At 43.5% G+C, this 25,932-nt stretch overlaps 1 protein-coding gene across 2 annotated transcripts in view; it reads left to right on the top strand.

Moving 5' to 3' along the window:
• FECH (ferrochelatase) overlaps positions 1–25,529 on the top strand; it is a 43,844-nt gene extending 18,315 nt beyond the window's left edge. For both annotated transcript variants that reach the window (XM_074952399.1, XM_074952398.1), the window contains exons 2-11: positions 2,062–2,179; positions 3,466–3,585; positions 4,020–4,168; positions 12,702–12,836; positions 13,675–13,781; positions 15,965–16,063; positions 18,239–18,346; positions 19,496–19,660; positions 20,131–20,190; positions 20,685–25,529. In XM_074952399.1, coding sequence (XP_074808500.1) covers positions 2,088–2,179; positions 3,466–3,585; positions 4,020–4,168; positions 12,702–12,836; positions 13,675–13,781; positions 15,965–16,063; positions 18,239–18,346; positions 19,496–19,660; positions 20,131–20,190; positions 20,685–20,819 — 1,170 coding nt within the window. In that variant the 5' untranslated portion in view covers positions 2,062–2,087 and the 3' untranslated portion in view covers positions 20,820–25,529. The remainder of the gene's footprint in view (positions 1–2,061; positions 2,180–3,465; positions 3,586–4,019; positions 4,169–12,701; positions 12,837–13,674; positions 13,782–15,964; positions 16,064–18,238; positions 18,347–19,495; positions 19,661–20,130; positions 20,191–20,684) is intronic.
• The last annotated feature ends 403 nt before the right edge of the window (positions 25,530–25,932 follow it).

The raw sequence follows: 25,932 nt of genomic DNA, 5'->3' as shown, positions 1-25,932 counted from the left end.
GTGTGGTTTTATTTTATTGGGTGCACATGAATGAGGAAGTGGTAGTATGTATATGTAGATCTAAAAGAGCTACTTAGAATACTGGGAATAAGAAATACAGCAAACAAAATTCTTTAGAGATAAAAATGTCTAGCTGGATTATTTGGTCATGTGAGAGGTGATTGACATACACAACTATTATTGTATTCTGTTCGACTTGCAAACTTTTTGTCTAATTGAAGAGGAATGTGAAGCCTTGGCATTAATTTTCAACTACAAAAATGGAATTTGCAGATATCTAACTTGGCATTTCAAAACGTGGGGTTTTTCCCCCTCTCTGGAGCCTTTAATATACCTTTTTCCTTCTCGTAAGAACATTTTGTTGTAAATTATTACTAATTGAAAAACTTACAAGATTGTGCTTTAGAAAAAACTTTAGATGCTGAAAAGTTGTGAATAGTTTTTACAGTTCCAAGTCAGTTTTCCAGGTATTTTAATGGTGCTTCTCTGTGAAGTAAATGTACTGTAGATTGTGGCTTAGAATGTGCAATCTTTTTAGATAGTCTTGTAAGTAGGGGACCCTTTTCCATTCTCCATTGCAGTGTAAGCAATGGGAAACATGGACTGTTTGATAGAGTTGTGATAATTTAATATGGCAACATGTAAAGGAGGCATTTCTGCACTTGCATACACTGTGAAAGTAATTGTGTGTGCATGTTCAAGGGCAGAAGTGGCCTCTTAAAATTGTGCCCTAGCTTAAAAATGTGCCCTAGAGGGATAAAATGTTTATGGGATTTGGAAAATTAAATAAGAAAACCTGTGTTAACATAACATTAAGCTTGAACAATTTAAATCACAAAAGATAGGCGAAATAGAGTTCCACTAGCAGTGTTGCACATCCTGTATATTCTATGAGGGATATCCTTTATGAAACAGAAATAAATATAAAAACCACACATTTAACCAGTGAAACAATGAGTTATACATATTTACAATGCAGCTGAAAGCTTCACTTTTGCATTGTATAGTACAATGTTGAACATTCTGTACAACCTTTATAAATCTAGTAAATTAAGATTTTCAGAGAAGGAGAAAAAACAATCCTTCCAGCAGCAAAAGTGCTTAAATCACCTCAATCCCTTAGATCACAACGTTTTAACCCACTATTAATATTTAGAGTGTCTAAGTGCTTAAACCACTAATAGCCCCCATTAACAAGTGTAGTCCTCTTACCCATCTCTGCCTTTGGGCTTTGGGAAAAGGCTGGCAGAGGCTAGAGCCGTGGAGTGATGGGAAGAATCTAGTGGAATCAGAGAGAGAGAGAGATGGCTGCCAAGAGTGAAGTTAAAGAACCGTGGTTGAACTGGCCCTGAACTGATCCTATGAAATTGCTGGTTCAGTGTGTTGCAACACAGGGGCAAGCTAGGAACAACCCAGGGCTCAAATACATTAAGCTACATAAATGTTTTTTAATCCGTATAATATTTATATATGGACGGGTGTATTTTAATGTTTTGTAAATTTAGTGCTTGTGAAAGGTTCTGGCAGCAGCTTGACAGTCTTGGTAACTGAAGTCATTTGTCCATAGAATAGTTACAATATTGCAGTTTTTACTGCACAACCATTTCATTGTGCCTCCACTCTGAGCTGAAGGTACTTCACTTCCTTTCATGCTGAAGTGGTGTCTCTTGCAGCATTGCCAGCCCCAAGTGTTCAAAACTCATGAGTCAGGCCCTAAGAATCATGAGATCGACTTTAAAATAAGATGTTTCAAAAAATAAGTTTTGGTTCTTTTTCTTTGCTTCCTGGTTTTTGAGCCTTTAAGGCACACTCAGGTCATGTTTTCTAGCTTTTCTCTGCAACCACTTGGGCTAGACACTTACCCTTTTAAAAAACTGTATGAAACCCACGATTTTTCCTTAAATCGCTTGGCTCCAGGAGATGGGGCTTGAAAAGAAATGCCAAATATGAGGAGACCACCAAGCACATTTAAAGAGATATTGGGGGAAGCCAGCATATGTCTCATAAACAGAATCCTCTGCCCAGTAATAAACTAACAATACATTTTAACCTTCTCTCCAGTCACGAAAAGCAGCAGCTGCAGTCAAATGAGAGTCCAAATACAATGGAGAGGTCAGTCAACAGCAGCAGCAGCCACACAAACAAAAAGAACAGAGCCTCAAATTCAGCCTGAAAAGAGGTAAAGAATGATCACAGGCCTCATCTGTGCTGACAGCAAATGAAGTATGTGTGTGTCCTACATATAATTGCTCTCTGTCTCTCTCCAAAATGGTATTGCTTTACTTTACAGTACTCTGGTTTTAAAGCATTACAATCGTCTCGCTGTTTCCTTGTGCTTCCTTCATTTGTATGTCTGTATCCATCTGTTGTCCCTTGTCGGATATTTAGATATTAAGCTCTTTGGGGCTGGGATCATCTTTTTGTTCTGTGTTTTGTACAGCATCTAGCACAAGGGGGTCTTCATGACCAGGGCTTCTAGGCACTACTGCAATATAGATAACAAATATTTACCCTTATGTCCTGTTACATCTTGTGCAGTGTTTGGGGTGGAGGGGAGAAAGAAGCAGGGAAATAAACAGTGGTTACGATTTTTGAAGCAGTCTATGGGATTTAGGCACATATCTTTCATTTGAAAGTTAGTGTATAAATCCATGAGACTGCTTTGACAATCTCAACCAGCCATCCTGAAGCTTAACTATTTGTTGTTATTAGGGGAATTCTCTGCTGGCCATTTGCTCCCAGTTTTTGGTCCGTCTGTGCCCTCTGAGGTGCACGACAGGGCCGGAGATGAGTCAAGAACCCAGGATTTTCAAAAACAGGGATTAATGCTTCTGTGTGTGGACTGGCTCTTCATTTCAGAAAGTAGTTAGAGATGGAAAAGACATACAGGGCTAGGACATCTTATCTAGCTCACCCCCTGCCTGGACAGGATTGTTCTCTATAGTGTAATATGTTTTTTGGTGACCCTAAAATGTGTAGCTGGCATTTGGCTGAGGTGTGAAAACCGCTGTATTAATTTACTTGTGGTTTTTATTATAAAAGGATGTATACTGGAAAGTTACTTCAGCTGTGGGACACAAAATACTTGATTTAAAAAGGCCACATGTAGGTGCGAGTTTGCTGGCTCTGATGCTTGTTGAGCATAAATAGATAGCACTTGCTGATTTGGCACACAGTGTTTTGTCAAGTGTCTCAGGGCCAGATTCTTATAACCCTACTCTTGTTAAGTAGAAACGTACACCTTGAATAGCCCCATTGATCTCAATGGGATGGAGTAAGGGACTGCTAAACGTGAATAAGGATATCAGAATTTACCTCTTGATTAGTTTTTGAACATGATCCTCATTTTGCACAATAGAGCGCGAGCAGGGGGTCAGGCTGATTAGCCTGCAGTTGTAAAAGGTGGCACCTGGTTAGATATAGAGATAGAAAATGACTTTCAAACTAATTTTTTTCTTTTAATAGGAAAACTAAAACAGGAATCTTGATGTTAAACATGGGGGGCCCAGAAACACTGGGAGATGTCCATGATTTCCTACTTAGGCTTTTCCTAGATAAGGACCTGATGACGCTTCCAGCACAAAAGTAAGAAACACTTGGTTCACGTGGAGTGTTTGTATGTGAGTGTTATTGTAGGCTATATACTTGGACATCAAAAAATCATTCCAGCTGGCTTCAGTGCTGGAGGCCAAGAACTCTGTGCTGACTGTCTCATGTGAACTTGGTAATGGGAAATTATATTGCAGTTCTCCAGAAACTGGGGGCTACAGGAGGAGACGTTTAACCCATGATCACAACTCTTCGTTTACTGCCAACTGGCAAATTTATTCAAATGAATTAGATTAAATGGAATTATAAAACAATACAAAACAAGCCATGCATAGAATGAGACTGAACATTATTAGCTTGCTGCGTTTTGGAGGCTGGTGGCGGGCTGGATGATTTTGTTGTTTTTAAGATGCCGGAGGGGAGGTGATGGGGGATATGTTACTAATTCACTCTGCTTTTTAATGTTTCAGTAAGCTGGCGCCATTTATTGCCAAACGTCGCACACCGAAAATCCAAGAACAATATAGCAGGATCGGAGGAGGGTCGCCAATTAAAAAGTGGACTGTAACACAGGGAGAAGGCATGGTGAAACTGCTGGATGAAATGTCTCCTCACACTGGTACTTATACCCTTCTGTACAGTTGTTTAGGAGATTGTTCTGTTTGTTGTATTGGGCGGGTGTGGGGGGAAGACTGAGCCATGGGTGGTCATGCCTAGTGGGAAGAGCATGAGTCAGGCTTAATGGGCAGAGCTAATCCAAGGTCAGGGCCAGAGACAGAAACCAGGAGTCAGAGCTGAAACCAGGAACTAAGAGCCAAGCCAGGGGTCAGAGCTGGGACTGGGAACTAGGGTCAGGGTGAGGAAGCTGGAACTGGGAGCCAGGTGAGGTAGCAAGGACTGAGCAGGAGCAAGGCAGGAATGGGTTTAGGAGCAGGGCAGGAGCAAGGTGAAGAGCAACAGGCCTCGGGAGGGTTACACCTATGGGCATGAACGCACTGAGCAGCCAGAGAGTTGCTGCTGGGTTTAAAAGCCAGGCATTTGCCTTTCCTGACCAATCAGGTGGTGCAATCAGGTAGTCTGCTGCAGGCCTCCTGTGCTTGTTGGGTTGCCAGCAGACAGACTCTGCTGCAGGTCCTGATCCCTGACAGAGCGTGCGTTTGCTCTGTCCTGTTTAATACACGAAGATAAGACTCCTGACACACATCACTTACAAAGTTAGACACATGCGGTGGTGGAGCATTTGTTGTGTGTGAGAGAGATCGTGACTCCATCTAGTGGCTTCTTTGATCAGCTATAACTTCCTACTACAGTCTCACAGCTACGATTATCTACAGTCAGGATCCTCTAAACTGTTCCTGAATCTAATTGTCAGTCATGGCTAAAAGGCTTAACACAAACTTGGCTTGATCTTATTACAGTCATTAGAGGAAGGGGGCGGCACAGACAGATGCTGTGTCACAGTTGAATTCTGCAGTACTAAGCCAGATTACTGCTGTCAGCACCACCCCAGGACCTGAGGGATCCTCCCTTGAAGCTAGAGCGATAGATAAGGCCTAACGGTTTGGTTTGGACAGCATCCACAAAATACAGTACATACAGTCTTTGTACTTTCTCCTTCAGCTAGGGCAGGGGTGGGCAAACTTTTTGGCCTGAGGGCCACATCGGGGTTGCAAAACAGTATGGAGAGCCAGGTGGGGAAGGCTGTGCCTCCCCAAACAGCTCGGCCCCCACCCCCTAGCTGCCCCCTCCCACTTCCCACCCCATGACTGCCCCCCTCAGAACCCCCCACCCATCCAACCCCCCCCCGATCCTTGTCCCCTGACCACCCCCCTGATCCTTGTCCCCTGACCTCTCTCCACACCCCTGACCCCCCCCCCCCCTTCTTGTCTCCTGACTGCCCCCCTCCCAGGAGCCCTGTCCCTAACTGCCCCTCCAGGACCCCACCCCCTATCTAACCCCCCCCGCTCCCTGTCTCCTGCCCGCCCCCCTCCCCGAACCTCTGCCCCATCCGACCGCCCCCTGTCCCCTGACTGCTCCCTGCCCCCTCCTCCCCCTTACAGTGCTGCTCAGAGCGGCAGGACAGGCTTGTTGGAAAGCCTGGGAGGTGGGCAGGCGGGCACAAGCCACGCGGCAGTGTGGCAGCGGGGGAGGGGCTGGGGGCAAGCCTCTCTGGCCAGGAGCTCAGGGGCTGGGAAGGGCGGTCCTGTGGGCCGGATGTGGCCCACGGGCTGTAGTCCGTCCCCCCCGAGCTAGGGTAATGTTTGGAAATGGGAGAAAATTGCTATTCCATGTAAATGTTTGTCTCCCACTAGGGCCTCTGTCTGCTTAGCCACTCAACTTTATCAGGGGAAATCCATATCAAGGAGGGGTGACTCTTGTTCCTATTAACTCCCATACAAACGAACATAGGTGTTACCAATGGTGGTTTTTCAACCTGTCCAAACCTTCACTGTTGAGCACTCTCAAATCCTCACTGACTTAAGCTAAATTGATAAAAAAGTCATGTTTAAACCATTTTAAGAGTGTTCATGCAGGAGTCTGCACCGGTGTCCCGGGGTGCTCCATTCACTGCTAGTTGGGCTCATCCTCCTGGCTGCTCTGGGGATTAGCTCATGAGGTCAACATCCTCACCCGCGGCTGCACACCATCACCCTCTCTCTCTCTCTGGTCTGCAGCCCCTCTCTCATTCCTGGAACAGCATCCTCCTTGTGACTTGGCCCTCCAGCTGGGTCACTCCGCGTTTCCCCCCCTTCCAGGAGGTACAGTCTTTCAAACCCTCTGTCACTCCCACAGTGACCTGGGCAGTCTTCCAGTTCTCAGCTCCACCAGTGCCTAGAGTGTCTCCTCCACCACAGGCATACCACTGCTCTGTTTGGGCTTCTGGCCTCCCTACCCTGGGGCCTCTCTTCTTGCCTTACCGTCTCTGGCCCCTGCTCACCTCTTAGAGGATCTTGAGCAAGTTGTACTGTTCTTCAGCTAATCGCCTCATATAGTGCCTCCCACTCTTGTCGCTGGTTCTCTAGACTCTGCCTCATCAGGGTCTGTATCCTCCTTTGTTGCTCATCAGGCCCCTTCACTGGGAGCAGCAGCTCTGTGGTCCAGCCTGAGAAGGTACACCTGCCTTCTGCAAAGAAAGCCTCCATACATGGTGGCTCCATTGTCCCTTTGCCTCAAGTGTCTCATCTAGCCTTTCCTGCTCCCCTTGTATCACAGGCAGCTGTCTAAACAGTTTCTCAGTCGCTCACGCTCCCCTTGTATCAGGGGTGACCATCATTGCCCACATTCTCCACCAGTTGAGTCATGGAGTCCACTCATGGCAAGCAGCTCCTCCTGCTGGCCATCCTGGGAATTAGCACTGTCAGTCATGTGCTCTTCCTCTGATGGTGTCTTGCCACATTTTGTCTTGCTCGACTGCTCTGCTCACTCCTGGATCATCAGCTTTCTCTTCATGCCTTGGCACTCCAGCTAGGTCACTAAAGTCCTTCTCTTCCAGGTATTTCACAGTCTTTCCAGACCTCGTATCTCCAGTGCCTTTTGCCACACCCCAGTGGCTGGTAGGGGAACCCAGCCCTAGCCACCACACTGGGTTCCAGCCCAGGGACCCTTTAACAAGCAGCCACAGTCCTTATACAGTCCTATCTCTTGCTGCTGTTTCTCTGGGCTTCTTCCTACATATCAGGCTCCCCCCATTCGCCAACCTCCAACTCCCTCCATTCAGGGAGTGACTGAAGCCTTTCCCAGCCACAGCAACCCACCTGTCTGCAGCCCACCTCCCACCATCTGGCTTTATATAGGCCCTGCCTGTTCCTGCACAGGTGAGTCTGTCCTTAATTAGCCACCTCTGGCCTAAATCTCCCCTGCTTCAACCTAATTAGCTGATTGGGCCCAGCTGGCCTAATTCAGCTCTTGCAGGGCTATTGTGGGGAGTCTACTCCATCACAACCAGTTTAATTGACTCGGTTTAAAATCGGATTTGAGTTAAACTGGTGCAAGTTTGTGTGTAGATTAAGCCTAGACTTCTTCATGTTCATCTCATGCTGGTCACAGTAAGCAACTGTTGGAAATTTGAAATGTTTGTACTTCTCCTAGATTTTTTTGTGAGGGTTATAGAACTACGGCACATAAGGTGCTGTAGGACAAGGATCTTTATGCTATGATTGGAATATGCTTGGCTGGGAGCATGGGGAAACCAATTTCTCTCTGTGTCCATAGAATAGGTTCAGCAGTGCCAGGCTTTTCCTGTGTCCCTCATCTCTTGAGGGAATGCCCTGAAAAGGCACAGTAGTTCTGCCCCTGTGCCCATTGTCACCGGGGATGAAGTACAGTATGCTTGTCTGCAGGATTGGTTCCTTCCTAGTTCCTTGTCATCTCTAGTCATACCCATTTGGTAGTAGCCAAAAAGCAATGATCTGATGGCTGCTCTATTTGAAATGAGATAGAGGGCTCACCTTAGTTCTAAGTGAGCCAGTCTCAGCAGCACCTTTTTCCCCTTTGGACAGTCAGCAGACAGGCTGAAGACTAACTCGGGGAAGAGTGGGGAAGCTTGCTCTGGCTTCCACAGAGCACCTGTACTGTGGATTAATGCCAGAAGTCCTTTCCCAGTCCTGGTAACCTGGTATCGCAAGCACTAAAAGTTACTGGGAAAACTGCAAAAGCAGGACAAAGTAAGTCTGTGTTTTTGGCCCACAAGGAGAGCTTCTGTTCAGCCCTGTAACTTAACTGTGGTTTGATTCCACAAACACTAGTTTTCTCCCCATTTCCTTGGCATTGGAATCGGCTGCTGAATCAGTTGGCATGTCATGGAACCCACATCTGTGTCTGGAAAGATTACATATGCTTTTGACTCCAAGTTATTCGTAATTCTTTGTATTTTAGGACCCATTTAAAACTTGGGTAGTTGAGGCTTAGATATGAAAGTTGTAAAGAATTTGGCACTGGTAAGCAAAAAAGCTGCAATCTTCAAAGGTAAGCACACTGAAGCCAAAATGGTCTATACTTTCTTACACGCACCCCGGACTCATGGGTTTGTTTTGTGTGGATTGTATTCAACCCTTTCTTTCAGACACTAGCGTGACTCCATTGAAACTAGAATCCTTGCAAGTGTAGCCAAAGAATAAACTTTGTCCAAAGCTTGGGCTCACCTGCTATAGCCGCAAATGCAGTAGTTTATTTTTTGTTTAAAATTAGTTTCTAAATGAGTCAGGTTTGCAACAGATCCTGAAGCTGATGGTTTTAGGGAGCTTTATCTGTTCTTCTCAGAGTGTATCACTCCCTCTTACTTTACAATGTGGTCACCAAAAGAAAGCCACCCTGTCTTTATCTCCTTGTGCAGCCTTTACATCTGACTTGCTATCCATTATTTAGAGATGTACTTTACGGCCTAGACTGTAGCTGCAATTTTAGAAGTAGAGCGGGCTCACAATTTGTTGTTAAAGGTGACCTTGGCGGATTTAGTGAGGCCAAATACAACACTGCATTGCCTCAAAATAGCTTGAAAAGCCAAAAGTGCACCTTGAGCAAGAGCTGTAACGTTTCTGGAGTGCTTTTCAGAGTTCTGAAATTTCATTAGGCTTGGCCTGCACTTAAAAGGTTTTACTAGCATAACTGTGTTGCTGAGAGGTGTGATATTTACGGATAGAGTTATGCTGGTAAAAGTCCAAATGTAGATACAGCTATACTAGGATCGTGCACTTTATACTAGTGTGTCTTATTTTACTTTGCCAAACAGGGATACGATATGCCAAAATACGCACTTTTATACCAGTACAACTGTGTCTGCTGGAGTGGGGAGGAGGAGGTGGAAGGTGATGACACTTTAACTATTCCAGCGTAGTTAAAGTGGCAAAATTTTTATGTGTAGACAAAACTTTACCCTAATATGAGTCTTCCTGATGCTCTGAATGTAAGTTATGGTAAAAGAAAGCAGTTTTTTAAAGCAGTACACATATTTTGGGGTGTTTTAACAACCTAAACTTTCAAATGTAAGTAGCAATTTTGGGTGCCAAAATTGAAACGCCTTAAAATCTTTGGATGAAACCTTCCAGGGGCCTGATTTTCAGAGGCTGGATGCTCAGCACTCTCTTAAAATATGGCCCTTTTAAGGCATTTTAGGTTTGGGACCCAGAAAAATCAAGGCAACCCCAAATCACTAGATACATGGAAAATTTAGTCCTTTACCATTCTGGATGCCTGTTGCTTCCTTAAGACGTGACCATCAAACACATAAGCACAGGAGTAATTTTACATATGCAGGCAATCCCTATCACTGTAATGAGACTACTTATGTGTGTAAAGGTAGTTATACACATGTTTGCAAGACCAGGGCCTTGACTGGTCAGAATAATGCTGGCTTTCTTATCAGAGCTGAAATATCTTTAACATACATGAATTGTTAGTACAGATGATAACTGGTCTCTATATCTAATGAGAAATCTATATTCCTTCATCTCCTGTTTGTCTGTGCTGTTTTTCCCAATTCAGCTATAACTTTTCCAAGATCTTTTTGTTTCTGTTCCCTTAAAACTTTTGCTGTTTGAAGACAGAGCTAAGTCTGTCTTAACAGAGGTTGTTTGAGTCCTTCCCTGAGCGTTGGGTTTGGCAGCATCCTTTGCATTGTTATTTTGATTACAGTCGTTTTGGGTTTGATTACCAGACGGGTAACAGAGTTACCATCTGATAGTTCAAAGGACAACATTTTGCATTTTTCTATTCTCCAGCTTTCATCTTTATGATATCAGCATATAGTCTGTTCTAGGAGGAGAAATGTGGGTTATTGAAAAGCACAGTCTCTGCCTAGGGGTTCTGGGTCACAAGCGATTTAGTTCTGCAATTATAATTAATAGGTTTTTATTTGGAGGAAGCAGCTGTATTGGGATAGATCCCTGGTCTTAAACTTTATCCAGATTTTGGTGAGCAGCCTTGGTTGACCCCAGTGCTCCTCAGAGATCAGCTAGGAGCAGCAGTAGCAGCTCAGGACCAGACCTCACCAGCTCTTTAAATGCTTAAAGAAAGGACTTGACTAACCATGGGGAAGACAGTATTGCTTTAACCTAGGGAAGGGCACGGTGGGAATCATGGGAACTGCTTATATTATTTTGACTGTACTATGTTTTCTTTTGATTGTAGGCAGTGAGGGAGGGGATGTGCACATGCGTATACATTCTTATTTACTATTTGTATTGCGGTAGCCTCTAGGAGTCTCAGGATCCTAGTGTGGTAGGCACTGTACATACACAGATTAAAAGGATGATCCGACCCCAAAGAGTTTACAATCTAAGTAAATAACACATGCCCATATCCTTTAAGCTTTTTGTTCTTCCCACAGCAAACAGGGAACCTTAAGAAAATCACAACTTGTAAGACCTATAAAGCCAGCTTTTTTATTTTTAATTAGAAACGTGCATTTTTACCAGGGCCGGCTCTAAGCACCAGCAAAACAAGCAGGTGCTCGGGGTGGCACATTTCTAGGGGCGGCATTCCGGCACCGGCCATCCCGCCGCTAGAATTGTGCCCCCGCCGCCCCAGCTCGCCTCCGCCCCGCCTGCTCCCCTGAGCGCGTCGCCGCCACTCCGCTTCTCCCTCCTCCCTCCCAGGCTTGTCACGCACCAAACAGCTGTTTGGCGTGGCAAGCCGGGGAGGGAGGGAGGAGAAGCCGAGCGGCAGCGTGCTCATGGGAGGTGGCGTCAGTGGAGCGGAGGTGAGCTGGGGCGGGGAACGGTTCCTCTAACCCCCCCCATTACTTCCTGTGCTCCCCCCCACCCTCTCTCATTTCCGCTCCGCCTGCTCCCCTGAACGCTCTGCCTCTCCCTCGCCTGAGAGGGAGGGGGGGAGAAGCGAAGCGATGGCGTGCTCGGGAGGAGGCTGAGCGGAGGGGAGCTAGGGCGGGGGGTTGCTGGGGGGGGAGCCGCAGGAAGCAATGGGGGTGTGGGGGGAAATGCGGCATGCCCGGGGGAGGAGGTGGGGCTGGGGATTTGGGGAAGGTGCGGAGTTGGGGCAGAGCTGGGGGCAGGGGGGCATGAAAAAAAAGCCGGGGCTGCCAAAATTCTTTTTGCTTGGGGTGGCAAAAATCCTAGAGCCGGCCCTGATTTTTACAATCTACTTCAATACCAGGAGGTCTGTGAATAGTGAATCCTACACCAGAGCACTGGAAATGATTGCCAGAAGCTGGGACTGGGTGACGGGATGGATCACTTGATAAATTGCCCTGTTCTTTTCATTCCCTCTGAAGCACCTGGCACTGGCCACTGCTGGAAGACAGGATACTGGACTAGGTGGACCATTGGTCTGACCCAGTATGGCCGTTCTTACTAAATTGATTCATAGAATCATAGACTATCAGGGTTGGAAGGGACCTCAGGAGGTCATCTAGTCCAACCCCTGCTCAAAGCAGGACCAATCCCCGATTTTTGCCACAGATCCCTAAATGGCCCTCTCAAGGATTGAACTCACAACCCTGGGTTTAGCAGGCCAATGCTCAAACCACTGAGCTATCCCCCCACCCCCGCCCTCTGTTGATGTGCTTGTGTGATCTGCATTAAGCTGTTTGGTATGTTTAGCCAGGCATGCCCACATTTCTTAACCCAATCATTTGGAATACAAGAATTCTATTCCCATTGACCTAACTGCTCTTAGGAAGTGAGCTGTGTTATGATTCTTGTATTTTAAAGTGACATGGTTCACATCTGGCATGAGCAAGGTTGGTCATTTCCTTTTAACTTAGTTGAACATGCCTTCTTGATCCTGCACTATTGTCAAAAATGTAACATGCCATTCTACTCTGTCTTGTGCTGGCCTGCAGAATACATTTAAATTATCTCCATGTTTGGAGGGGCGGGATACTTTTACAGATTAATGCTGCTACTGTCAGGGGTAGGATCTTCGGCAACTAAAATACATATATTTCCAAAAAAACTGATTCACAGCTCATGGTAAGCATATAAAGTATGCAATTATTATTTCTCCACAGCCTAACTTATCACAAACGGGGGAGAGATTTTCAGCATCTTGTAAACGTCGTGATTGTCATTTTATCTGTTGTTCGGTCAGGGAGAGTGTGTTCCCGAGGAGGTTGGGCTGTAGCTGGTCAGAAAGGTATTTTAAAAAAAGAGCCTTTGCAGATAAAGTGATCAGCTGCTTTCTCTTTCTGCTGTCAGCGCCTCACAGATACTATATTGGATTTCGGTATGTCCATCCTCTGACAGAAGAAGCAATTGAAGAGATGGAGAAAGATGGCGTTGAGAGGGCTATTGCATTTACACAGTACCCGCAGTACAGCTGTTCTACCACAGGTGAGTGTGTCTGTGAAAGTGCAGTAAAAGAGGAAGATAAACAGCATACAGACAAATGTATCCAAACAGCTGAGAGTCCAAGTACAAGAGGCTTATGAAAGTATGTGGGAACTTTTGGGATGTGAATGAACACCCAGCCTGCATTCCTCAAAACCAGCTTCCTCCTTGGCCTGCTTTAGGTTTCCCAATTATAAGTAGAAGCCTGTTCTCTAACAATAAGGAATTTTAAATTTATAGGCCTTGTTAGACCTCCATGCCTCACAACATCCCTATGAGGCCTTATACCAATTTTACACATAGGTAAACTGAAACACAGCACCATAAAAGGGCACTTTCCTGAAGTCACATAAGTGAGTTGCATAGCCGGAAATGGAACCCAGGAGTCCTGACTCACAGTCACCTGCTCTAACCGTTAGAGCTACTATCAGTGCAAACAAAATCAGAAACCTACGTAACAGGAGTGTGTCATGTTCTAGAGGTGTATTTCCCCACCCAGCCCTATGACAGGTGATAATGCTTTGGGTACGGTTCAGTTTAAAGCAGGGACCCATCCTCCCCGTACAATATAACACGCTTTGGGGTTTTCAGTAACACACAGTGATGCTTAGAAGCTTCTGAAAATAACTTTGCTTTAGTTGAGGATTAACTTGGCAGGTGGAAAAGGCTGCTTAGTTATATAGAGTTAATGAGGTAAGTATTTTTTTCTACTCTTCTGCTCTGTTGTGATTTGCAATATTGAAATGGCTGGTTGTACAACTCTTTTTGTCTGGCAGCATCCACACTTCTGATGAATTTATAGCTAAAGCTCCTGCTAATCTCCTACTTTTGTGTATTTCAGGAAGCAGCCTAAATGCCATTTATCGCTACTATAATAAAAAGGGGGAGAAGCCAAAGATGAAATGGAGCATTATTGACAGGTGGCCCACACATCCCCTTCTCATTCAGGTATGGAGTTTGTATGCAAAACCATCGTGGCTCTCAGGAAAACTATCTTTCTGCTTGTCAATTGAGCAGATTTGACATGGATTCATTGAGGGTACGTCTACACAGCAAGAGAAGACCCACAGCAGTGAGTCTCAGGGGCCAGGTCAGCTGACTTGAGCTCCTGCCAGTGGGGCTAAAAATAGCTGTGGAGACATTCAGGCTGGGGCTGGAGCCCAGGCTCTGAAACCTGGCGAGGGAGTCTCAGGGTTCAGGCTCCAGCCCAAGCCTGAACATCTACACTGCTATTTTTAGTTTTGCAGCACAAGCCACATGAGCCCAAGTTAGCTGACCCAGGCTCTGAGACTCGCTGCCTTGGGGTTATTTTTCCTTTGTGGACGTACCCCACGAGACCACTTGCCTTAAAGGGAAACAAACTTGTTCCCTGATTTAGATTGTTTCAAAATTTTAAAGACATCAGAACAAAAGGAATATTTCAATTTTATGTTGTATTTCATAATATAAAATATATCTCCTATGTGCTAGGTCTGAAATTACTGGGGGCAGTGTTAGTTCAGGATTAATGTGTGGAAGTTTGCATTGCTTCCATAGGCCTCCACGTAATCAGTGCTAGTAATGTCACACTGAGATCCACAGCCTAAGGGGCTCGATTATCCTCCCATTGAAGTTCACGGTAGACTTCTCGTTGACTTCAGTGGGAGCAGAATCAGGACTCCCTTCAAAAAGAAGTGAGGGAGGGGGGAAAACGGTAACGTACTTGACTGAGGGAAGAGCCTTTTCTTTTTTAAAGAGGTGGAGTGCGTGTGCTGGGCTTTTAATAATAGCACTACTGTGGTTTTGTACTATTGTTCTAAAGTCCTTGCCTGGCATCAGGAGGTGGGTACTGCTGGCCACAGTAGCTGTGGCAGAAACACTTAACAGCGTTCAGCTCCTTCCTTACCAGGGAAGATGTTAGTGGCTGCTTTTGCTGGAGAGAGACAGAGAGAGATGCCAGGGGAGCGTGAAAAGCAGAGTTGGGAGCTTTTCTTCCTCTTCTGCCTTTGTCTTTTTTGCACTTTCATGCTGGTCTCTTACTGACTAGAGTGCAAGTGACTGAGGGGAGACCAAGAGAACAGTAGTTCTTGGCACTTGTGCATGCCGTTCGCTTCTTTCACTGAGACGTCTCAGCAGAGTTTAGGAATCCGCTGTGTGATCAAATCTACCAAATGCTGCTCTCCATTAGATGGATTGCACACACATACAGCTGCGTTTTGTAAGCTAACCAACATACATTTCTCCATGCCCAAGGGAGCCTATAAGTGAAGGGATGACTCATTCCCTGATTGTATCATTGCAACAGAAATTAAAGTTTAATTTTTTGGTAATGTTTTTATCCTATCTGTGGTGGTGGTGTTGCAATGTGTCTGGTAGGGAGCTGCAGACAGACACGGCAAACTGTTTTTTTTCCTTTTGGCCGCACCGTGTGCAAGTTGTTAAGTCAGCTTCTTTTCCTTTCTGTAGGTTACCTGGACATGTGTATCTAGGGCTAGGTTCTGATCTCAGTCACTGCTGTGACTCTAAGGTCAGAATCATTCCCTAGTCTTCCATGTGGGGAAAGAAGGCTTTGGTTTTCAGGTCTTGGTTAACTGAAACCATCTGTCTCCCCATGTTCTGTCCTATCAGTTGAGCTCAGATAAGGAACTCATTCTATCAGCCCACAGATTTAAATGTCGGGTTGGGGGCAGAGCATTCTGAAAGAGGGGAACGTGATCTCCCTGTAGGTCCAACAGAGCCCAAGTTTGTTATCCTTAGGGCATGCATTTTACACAGCGGGCTTCTGTCAGAGAGAGCAGCTTGACTGAGGGTGTGTGCACAGACACTGAATCAATTTGCTGTAATATCTTACCTTGTGTCCTGTACCTGAAGTCCAGACAGCTGACCCAATTGAGCTGAGCCTACCAATGCACTTCAATGGGTTTTGATTTAGGCACTATAATTCATTATTTACTGAACTTTTTATCGTACAGACTATCGATCAAACTCCCACTGGCATGCTACTAAAAAAAGAAACTCTGCTGTCTCGTCAGACGTTCTTATGGTGAGCTAAAGCAAAGCAAATGGGTGCCCAGCCAATTGGTGCGCATTATTTTCAGCAGATGGGTGCATCTCCTGTTACCGATCTTTACTCTTTTGCCTCTCTCTTACAGTGCTTTGCAGACCACATACAGAAAGAACTGGATCTGTTTCCACCTGAGAAAAGGAAAGATGTTGTCATTCTTTTCTCGGCTCACTCGCTCCCAATGTCTGTAAGTAACATGAAGTCACTTCTGAAGTTGTTAAAACTCCGTCGCACGGGGGAGTCACATTATTGGTCTATTGGGTTGCATCTCCAGCGGAGCAGAGTTTTGAGTAGCCTGCAGCTTGTAGGCCATCAGGATTAGACCAGACGAGGAGCAAAACCTACTTCTCTGCTCATCGCTTCAACGGGAGGATAATGGGGGGGGGGGGGGGAACTGATAGTTTTCTCACCTTTCAAAAATAAATCTCTCTCCCTGAAACAATGAGAGTAGAATCTTCACACGTTTGGAATAGACCATCTAGAGTGGGAGATTTTAACACAGTGGGCTGGCAGTAACTATCAACTTCAATACAGTGGCTTCTAATCATTTTGAAAAAAAAATCAGTGGCATTGTAACACATAAGTTGAGGCTGCAGAATCTGTCTTCATTTGTGTGAAGAGGAACGATCAGGTGACGTGGCAAAGGACAATTTCATAATGAATTCTTCTGCAAAGCTGTCTTATTCCATAAACACACATTGAAAATGCTTTCGGTACTAACAGTTCAGAGTGTACGAGTTTATCCAAATTGTGTGTGTCGTGTTTCACCTTTTAATAATGTCCATTGGGGTCTTTTTATTATTATTAAAAGTTAAAAAAAAAAAAAAAAAACCTGGTGGAATATGTCAGTCAACTGATGTAATTCAAAACTGTGTTCCCTGATCTGGAAGTCATTCCAGTGCCAGTCAGGGCTGAGATGCAGGGTACTGCTGTTTCAGAAGTATTGTATTAAAAGTAATCTTTGGTCCTTTCCTTTTGCTATTGCGTAGTGCTGGGAGACTCATATTCTTGGAATATGCTGCCATCTAGTGGTTAAGGGCAGAGGGAACAGTGGACATCAGCAGTATTGTTTATTTGCACAAAGGTAGCACTTAGAGCCCCCAACAGAGATCTGGGCCCCATTGTGCCAAGCACTGTACAAGCACATGGTGAGGGACAGTTCCTCCCCTGAAGAGCTGAGAGTCTAAATAGATAAGACAGACAAAAGGTGGAAAGGGAAAGAGAGTCATGGAGAAGTTGGGTTATCTACCTAAGGCCACACATCAGGTGAGCAGCTGAACCAGGGGCAGAACTATGACTCCTGGCTTCCAGATATTAATGTGCATTTCTCTTGCTTTTGTTTTTCCCTTATGGGTCTGCAAAGTTCCTGCTTGCTCTTTTCAGAGCTGTAAGGACACACCTCTTGTTTTGGGCTTTAGTTTCTCCCCTTTTCCTGCATTGACTTCCTGGTTACCCATCCTTTGTTTTACTGGTAAAGACAGGATGGCATTCACCTGAATGCCCGTCAACACTGCGACTTGAATCAGCCAGTAGGAGTCACGTTGAGTGGCATGGAACATTCCTCTTCTCCGCGTGTTCCATTCCCCAACGTGTTGCTGAGCTTTCCCCCAATGTGTTTGTACTACTGTTTCACTTGAATTGAAGAGAATATAAATAGTAAACATGAGCTTTCTTCAGTCTGAGGCAGGGGATAGGACTCAGTGCTCCTCGGCTTTATTCTTAGTTCTGCTACTGGCTCACTCTGTGACTTGGCCAAGTCACTTATGCTGTCTGTGCCTTTGTTTTCTCATCTATAAAATATTAAAGTATGTTTAAAATATCAAACCCACAGAGGTATTATGAGGCTTAAATATTTTTAAAATGCTTTGAGATCCTCTGTTGGAAGGCAACTACATGCATGCAATAAAGGAAGCCTGTGAAATGTCAGTTTGATGCTAAAGTAATTGAAAGGAAACCATTGGTGACTCTGGTTAGTGACTGAAGACACACGCATGAAATCCGTTGGGCAAGAGCAAATATTCTTTGCAATGGCTAAGATAGGCCTATTACATGTCAGACTGTGAATTTATAACTCTCTTTAATTACTATTATTTTACTGGATAATTCAGAGTTACGTTCATTGTGGTATATGTAACTGTTAATGATTTCTGTTGTCTGCACAAACATCTGCCGTTGTGCGAGGCACAGATGCTGCAGCCAGTTGCAGGGGATACATGCACTGTGCTCACACATGGAGACTTTGCTTGCTTGCTTCCCTTCATTTAAAATGGAGTGATTGAGACTGAAAATTTTTAGATGCTCTTTGCACATGAGAAAACATAACTTTCACGAAGAATGAAAGGCCAGTGTTTCTGTGCTGCAGGTAGTGAACCGTGGCGATCCGTACCCTCAAGAGGTGGGAGCTACCGTCCAAAGAGTCATGGAGAAGCTCAACTTTTCCAACCCCTATAGGCTCGTGTGGCAGTCCAAGGTATGTGGTCAGAAGGAAGTTGTTAAAAGGCATCTGCAGCCCCTTAGTCATCAACGTTTAGGATGATCTCTTCTCTCCCAACTTTATTACAGCCTATTCCTATCTCTCCTACTTTCTGGAAGTAGCTGTGTTCCAATGGAATGGTGTTCTTTGTGCCTGGGTGTTATCTTTTATATATATTGAACAGCCACTTAAAGTTTTTGCCACTTTGCAGAAGTTCTTGATGAATCATTCCCAAGTAAACTTCTGATAGCCCAGAGATTCTCCAGTACTGCTAATATGCTCACCCAGTGGTGGGGATTTTTCTCTGACTAGCAGCTGGAAATGGGAAGCAAATGAACTATAATGAAGTCTGCTGAAATATTGCTTCGAGACCTTCCAAAAGATAGCTTATATGATTACATCCGTTTTTAAGGACATGAGCCCAATCCAAATAGACTTCATTTTTTTTTAAAGCAGGTAACGCAGAATGGGTTGATATCTTCCTTTGCACACGACGTTTGTAAACGCCAACTGAAATGAAGGAACTTTAAGAAATGTTAGCCTCATCAGAATGACATAGTGTCAGTAATTTACATTTCTCAAATGTGTTACGGTTACGGAGGCAGAGTTGTTTTGTTCTAAAGCTAAGCAGCAAGAAAAGTATCGTGTTAGCTCAGCGTCGGTACTTTTTGGATGTTAAAGGAACACCATCAGCTTATTTAGTCTTAAAAATAGAAAAATTCTTTAAAAGCAGGTAAATCCCGCTCAGTAGCATGGCAGGGGAGGGTTGGAATGAAAAACAAAGGACACTTTATTTGTAGCAATTTTTTAAAGTGCCCCTCTAAAAGCCAATCATTCACTCAAAATATGTGGTGTTTAATATAAAGATAAGTAAATGCAGTCTCATAGGATTCTGCTTGTTATCAGGATAGATTATCTGGGGGTCTAAACAGAGAGGCAGTGTTTCTTCATCAAAAAGTAATAGATGGAGAGATGGACAAAGATACTGCTAAAAATAATAAGATAAACAGACTAATTTGATTCTTCATTGAATAAATAGAATACGTGGAGGTTAATTAAAGGATGACAGAGGATAATTCTTGTAGAAATGAATTTATCGAGGCTTGAAGAAAGATTTTATTTTTTTTTCCTCCCACTTTCTCCTAGGTTGGCCCAATGCCCTGGCTGGGTCCTCAGACAGATGAAACTATTGAAGGGCTCTGTCAAAGGGGACAGAAGAACATTTTGTTGGTTCCAATAGCATTTACCAGTGACCACATTGAAACTCTCTATGAGCTGGATATTGAATATGCTCAAGTTTTAGCAAATGAGGTAAACATCACTTCAGGTCTCATAATTGCTTGGGCAATTCTGCTCCCAAATTTCTTTCCCCCCTGTTTTTAGCTCCAATCTTGTGGTTAAAAGTTGGTATGGGATTTGGGTCACATTCTGCTGTTACACTGGTGTAAATCTGGAGTTAATCTGAATTGGCTTCAGAGATGTTACTTTGAATTTTCATCAGTGTATCTGAGAGCTGATTTTGACCCATTTTATTTTAACTAAGATAAATGGTTTGTATGATCATCAGTAAATAAGGAGTTTGAGGAACCTGCTATCAAAGTAAAATTTTGTCTCCTTGTCATTTTAGCCATGCTGAAAAAATATTACTATATTTAATTCAGTCATTTTAGGGCAGCCTCTAAATGGTATAGAAAATGATGTTCTTCAGAAAAGATACTCGGGTATTATTGTTTTTCCGTAACAGCTCTTTATTTTTCTCTCCTCTTTTGTTTTTGATCCAGTGTGGAGTTGAAAACATCAGAAGAGCAGAGTCTCTTAATGGAAATCCATTGTTCTCCAAGGTATCCGTATTGTTACTATAGCTTTCGTAGAAAATACACATAGCAGTCCTCTGGAAAGCTCTAGCAGATTGTTGGTTTCCTTTCATATTATTAAAAAATTCTGAGTTTGACTATTAAAAAAGAATTCCCTATACTTTGTAGTTCATAGACCACAAGCTATTTTTCTTTGTCTCTGTTATTTTGTAATTGATACTTATTTTGAACTTTGTTTTGACAAAGAAACACAATTTTTCTCTCATTGTTTTCAGTCACCTATTTATTGAGATTGCCAGAAAAGCAGAAATGTTCCTTTTTAGGGCAAATATTGTGGCAATGAATTTTTAAAATCAAGGGCCCCATTGAAATCAAGGGGAAGTAATATTAAAAAATTGGTGTCACGATACATCCCTTGGTCTGACCAATTGTTGATCTGACTAACTTGTTAATTTGGTAACGTGTGCATGTTTTTTGCAAGTGATTCACTCACCTCTGTTTTTTTATACTCTGTCTTTCAGGCACTGGCAGACTTGGTCTGTTCACATATCCAGTCGAATGAAATCTGCTCCAAGCAGTTAACCCTCCGCTGTCCGCTTTGTGTAAATCCTGTTTGCAGGGAGGCAAAATCCTTCTTCACTAATCAACAGTTGTGATGTGCAGCATAGAAGAACACACTTGTTTTGTACAGGGAAATCGCTTAATGGTGCAACAATACAAACATCAGAAATTGCACAGATACCAATTGCACAAGCTACACAAATAGCCAACTCTAGCATTCTGGTACACTCTTCTAACCCCAGTGGCTTCAGTGGGCTTGCAGTTTTGTAACTGAGGAGAATTTGAAGTTTTTCTTTTTTTTCTTTTTTATTTGAGAGATGTGGGTGGAAGAGAAGGAAGGAAGGGCTTGATGCAGTGAGGTGCTGAGAGGTCTCAATTCCCCTGGGTCTAATGAGCACTTCATAGCATCAGGCCCAAAAGTAAGCACTGAAAAACCTTTGATACAAACTGGCATCTAAAGCTCTTTGCAGGGAGTTCTTTATATGCACTAATGTCATGAATATATTCATTTCAGCCTTCCAGGTAGAGTGTACTATTTTTTTTTTTTTTTTTTTTTAATGATACTGGTGCAGTATTGCTAACACAATTGCCGGTCATCTTCTCTTACAGATATATTTTCAGATGTGTGTTGAATTCTGATTTTTAAAAATATATGTATATATTTTTTTAAAACATAGAAGATTATTTTGGTTTTCTTGGGAGAAAAGAGATTCTGCAAAAGCCAAGACAGGCTTTGCCCCATTGGAACAGTGGCACTGTAGGTGATTTGTTTACATTTTCTTGAAACTTCCTCATTGTCTGAAGGAAAATCTGTCTGTGGAGAGCATGAAGTGAAAGAAATGACCCAGGACTGAGTTATATTTTTGGAGCACACTCCACTTAAATGGAGTTCTAGATATATTTCAAACCTCGTTACTGTCAACAGCAAACACTGTAGCTGGTTGTAAGGGTTGGCTTATTCTTCAAGCCAAATGCTTTTCTCTTCTCCAAAGGGCTTTCTCTGTTTGATTAAGCAAATTCAGAAAGTTGAACTGGCTCTTCTGAGGGTTTATAGATCTGCTCTGTGCTTTCCACTGCGTCAGGACATTGTGGTTTTTGTGGGTTATCTGTGGAGCTACATGGGCACAATCGATCCAGTTTAATTCATGTTGTCAATTAAAACCCCAGTGATATATTAGGAGTCATTTACATTGTGGTGGGTGTGCCAGATGAGGGGTGCAGGATGCCTCTTATCCTAACAGCTGCTGTGGGTATAAATTCCCTAACCCAGAAACAGAGTTCTGCCCTATTACATTCTGTGGGCTATTTTTAGGGCCTGGTCTTGAGCTCCTGACCCTTCTAAATCTCCATTGATTTCAGTGGGGCACTTGGATACACCAGGAATGCAGAGTCTAGTCCTAACTCTTTAAATTATGGAGATTCTATAAAATAAAGCAGTGGCCATTCAGCGCTGGCACCAGGCTTGGAGACCAACATTGTCTTTGAATGTCTCAGCTGCTGGCCACTACCCAACATTTCTCAGTTTTTGGCTTGAAATACATTCAGAATGGAATTATCACAGAGTCTGGATTAGCAGTCCCTTCGTATAGGGGCCATTCCCTCCAGGGCCAGAAGAATCCATTAAAAGTATTCCGTGGGAGAGCTCATTTATAGGCACGGGTCTAGCTGTCAGCTTCATGAATACAAATGTTTATCCTATGTAATTAGCACCGAATACTGGAGGCTTTTTGCAAATCGTTATAACACGCAGACGTTGCTTAAATTGAAGAACCAACTAATCATAAGCTGCGGAAGGGCAGAGGCTGTGATTATTAGACAATTTTACTTGCTCAGGTAATTGTGAGATGCACATACTTTGTGCTCCTGATCCTCCAGGGATAGGGTTATTTAAGGATAACACAAGCCCCTGTTGCCATAAGACCTTGTTTTGCTCCATTTTATGTTGAAAAAGTTGACGTTTAGGATGCTGGAGACCTAAATTAACATAACTGTTTATCAGCCAATGGGCTAGATTTACTGGTACAGAGAGATGGAAATTACACTTCCTGTTTCAGCCAGACATACCCCCACACACCCCATGCCTAATACTCTCCCTAAGGGAGGAACAAGGTTTTTTCCACTGCCACCCCTATTTCAGCTTCCCAGAAGGTGTGTAAAGGGGAAGGCTACGTTTAAACACCTCCAGGGGCTTCATAGGAGGTTGCTGCAGGGATTCGGAATCAGTACATCATATAGCGGGCCTGCACCCTCCACTTTTTTGAACAGGTTCTTACAGTCCCCCAGCTCTTCAGCAGAAAGGAGGTCCATTGCTGCGCCCTCTTTTCATGCTGGACTCGCTGCTGCTGCAGGGTTGTGCTGGGATTTATGCCCGCGGAAGCCGGGTGAACTGAGAGTACACTCTGTCTAGCATTCTGAGTTTCAGCACTTGTGCTGCATCTTGCTCCACGATCCATACTGTCTGGTCCGTGGGTTTGTATAGTCTCTCGACTGCAACAAACGTCATATGACATTTTTCCTTCTTGATGTACATCCTCACACTGGTCTTTTTCCTGCTTAGTAGGGTCTGTGTTGGAGAGACTGAAAGAGTGATGGCCAGGCACTGTATAGCTAAATTTGTTTTTCTCCAGGAGCTCCAATTGCCTTTAAATTCCTTCAGTCCCAGTCAGAGTCTATTTTCTTGCTTAATGTGGGGCCAGGGGGAGCACAGATATGCTCATAACTCCTCTTAGCACTAATGGGAGTTAGTCACATATGTTTCCATCTTCTTCTTTTATCCCCTTCCCTGCATCCACCCATTGCATGGATCAGAGAATAGGCCACCAAGAGCCAACTACTTCCCTCAGATGGAATCAGTGAGAGTTATCCACCTGCATTGCAGGGCGAAATTGAGCCCTAACACGGGACAGCCTCTGGCCATGATTTGAGGAATCGGAAAACCAGAGTAACAATTCTTGCAGCATACCTTGGAGTACATTTTTAACCTTACACCTTCCATTATACAGAAAATTGCTTGTCTCCAATCCCACATCTCTGCTTTGACTGTTATGGGGTAACAGAATATAGTGTAATTACAAAATTTTCCTTGTGAATGCCTCTTAAAAGCCTTGAATATATAGGTCTTCTGATATGCACTGTTACCAGCACAATTAGGAATCTACCCAAAGTTGGAAATGGAAGGCTAACTTTATGTGAACGTAATATTATACAAATTGATTGGCTTTTTATTTTCATACTGAAGAATGTAGAGGGAATATTAGTTGGCATTAATTATGAGGCATTACATTTATCCCCATTAATAGGAGATACTCCGTTTTTATGTATGCTAACCACAAGTGGGATAATTACCAAACCTGTTCAGGCTATTGTTGCTATTAGCCCATAGTGTGGAAATCATTTAATTTCTAGCTTTTAGCAGACTAATCCTGTCTCAGTGAGTTGGTGGTTTTTTCTTTTTTTTTAGAGTACAGTATCTCATTCTCTTGCTATTTCACACATTGTTTTGTCTGACAGATTTCATCACAGCATCAAAATTATAATAAAATACGATTACAGTTAACTAGCACTGTTACTGATTTTTTTTTTAAGAAACTACATTTTTTTTCTTGCATTTTAAAATAATTGTGAAAGCAGAGACACCAATGCTCATGTGAATTCCATTGCGGCCCAAGTCATTTGACTCCGTAAGTACATACTTGGAAGTATATATGGGTACGATAACCAAGAGTTTTCTGAGAACTTCCTATTTGTGTGCCTTGTCATTTGTTTAGCATTCTATCACCATCTTTTATAACTGTTGTAGCTGGAAGTTAAAATCTTCTCTTACCTATTGGTACATTTGTATGCATTCAGCTGCAGCTGAGGCAAGTTTTAAGGGTTTGTGGCTACTAACTCCAGTCTTACCAGATTCTGAGCTTCTCTGTGCTGGATGAATTGGATGGGAGTTGAAGGGGTTCCCTAGCAGATCCTTGGACAATAATCTAGCTTCATGGTGGTTATAAATGGTACTCCATTTACAGAACCACAGTTCATTTTCAAGACATTGCTCAAAAGACCTATGGAGGAGAGGGCAGATGTAAATATTTGCAGGTGGGGTGCCCAGGGTTGGCTGTGTAACAGCTATTTCATTCATAAGAGCTCAGCAACTAAATCCCAACATGTTACTTCAAAAACCAGAGGGAGACGGGAAATAGAGGCAATGGTGTCCTGAGGAAAGAAACAGGAATTACAAAACATTTGCAAAGAATATGTTTTGGAAGAATTGCTTGGAGACTAGGTTGTCATGGTAGTTTTGCTGTCTGTCTGGATGCTGAAATTGTTTTTTTTCTTTCTTGTGGTTGAATACAATCTCCTTAATTACCTGCTTAAATAAGTGATAGCTTCCGAAAGTGGTGCCCTACTTCCACAGTGGAGTGTGGGCTTTTTTCCTAATACATAAGGGGAGAAACCCTGGCTCCAGTAAAGTCAATGAGCATTTTGCTATTGAGTTCAGTGGGGTCAGGATTTTTTCACCCAAGGTATTCAGAGGCTCCTTTTAACTTCCCCCTCTATCCCACCCAAAATATTGGAACTTAGCATGCACTGAAAGATGGTAGTTCCTTTTATTTCTTAATACCTTACATGTTCCAATGTTTGCTTTAACTGCAAGACGGGGATATGAGATTGAACAGGAACTTCCATTTAGTGTAAAATGAATTATTTGTATAATCTGATGTACCAATTGCCATTAAGATGGATATTGACATTAAATTTGTTTTTGAAAGAAATACTTGAGATGTCTCTCTGAATACGTGAAGGAAGATTTTTTTCAGCCCAGTATCCAGCATTCTCTGTGCTAACTTCTTTTTCTTCATGTGATAAAAAGAGAGCCTACGTGCAGCAATGTTTAACTCATCTAATCTAGGTGCCCTTTGTTTTTTGGTGGAAATAATGGTGTTTTATTCCTGTGGGGTAGCCTGGTGTCGTACAGCGGCACATTCTGGGTACATCAAGGTTGGAGTTCACTAATCAGTTTAGATGAGCCCCCCCCCAATGGTAAGTAGTGGATTCTCTATACATGCAGGTGTCTCCACATGTTTTGGTAAATCAACAATCCCTATAGTCAAAGCTGTTAATTCTGTTAGGGTAGACATTTATCCCTCTGTATATCTTTCAGTAATCGATACAATCTAGGTCTGACTTTTTCAGAGGTGTGAGCTCCCAAACTTTCAC

This window comes from Natator depressus, chromosome 5 (assembly GCF_965152275.1).
Source record: "Natator depressus isolate rNatDep1 chromosome 5, rNatDep2.hap1, whole genome shotgun sequence".
NCBI lineage: Eukaryota > Metazoa > Chordata > Testudines > Cheloniidae > Natator > Natator depressus.
Note: the sequence above shows the minus strand (reverse complement) of the source record. Positions and strands in the feature narration are given on the sequence as shown.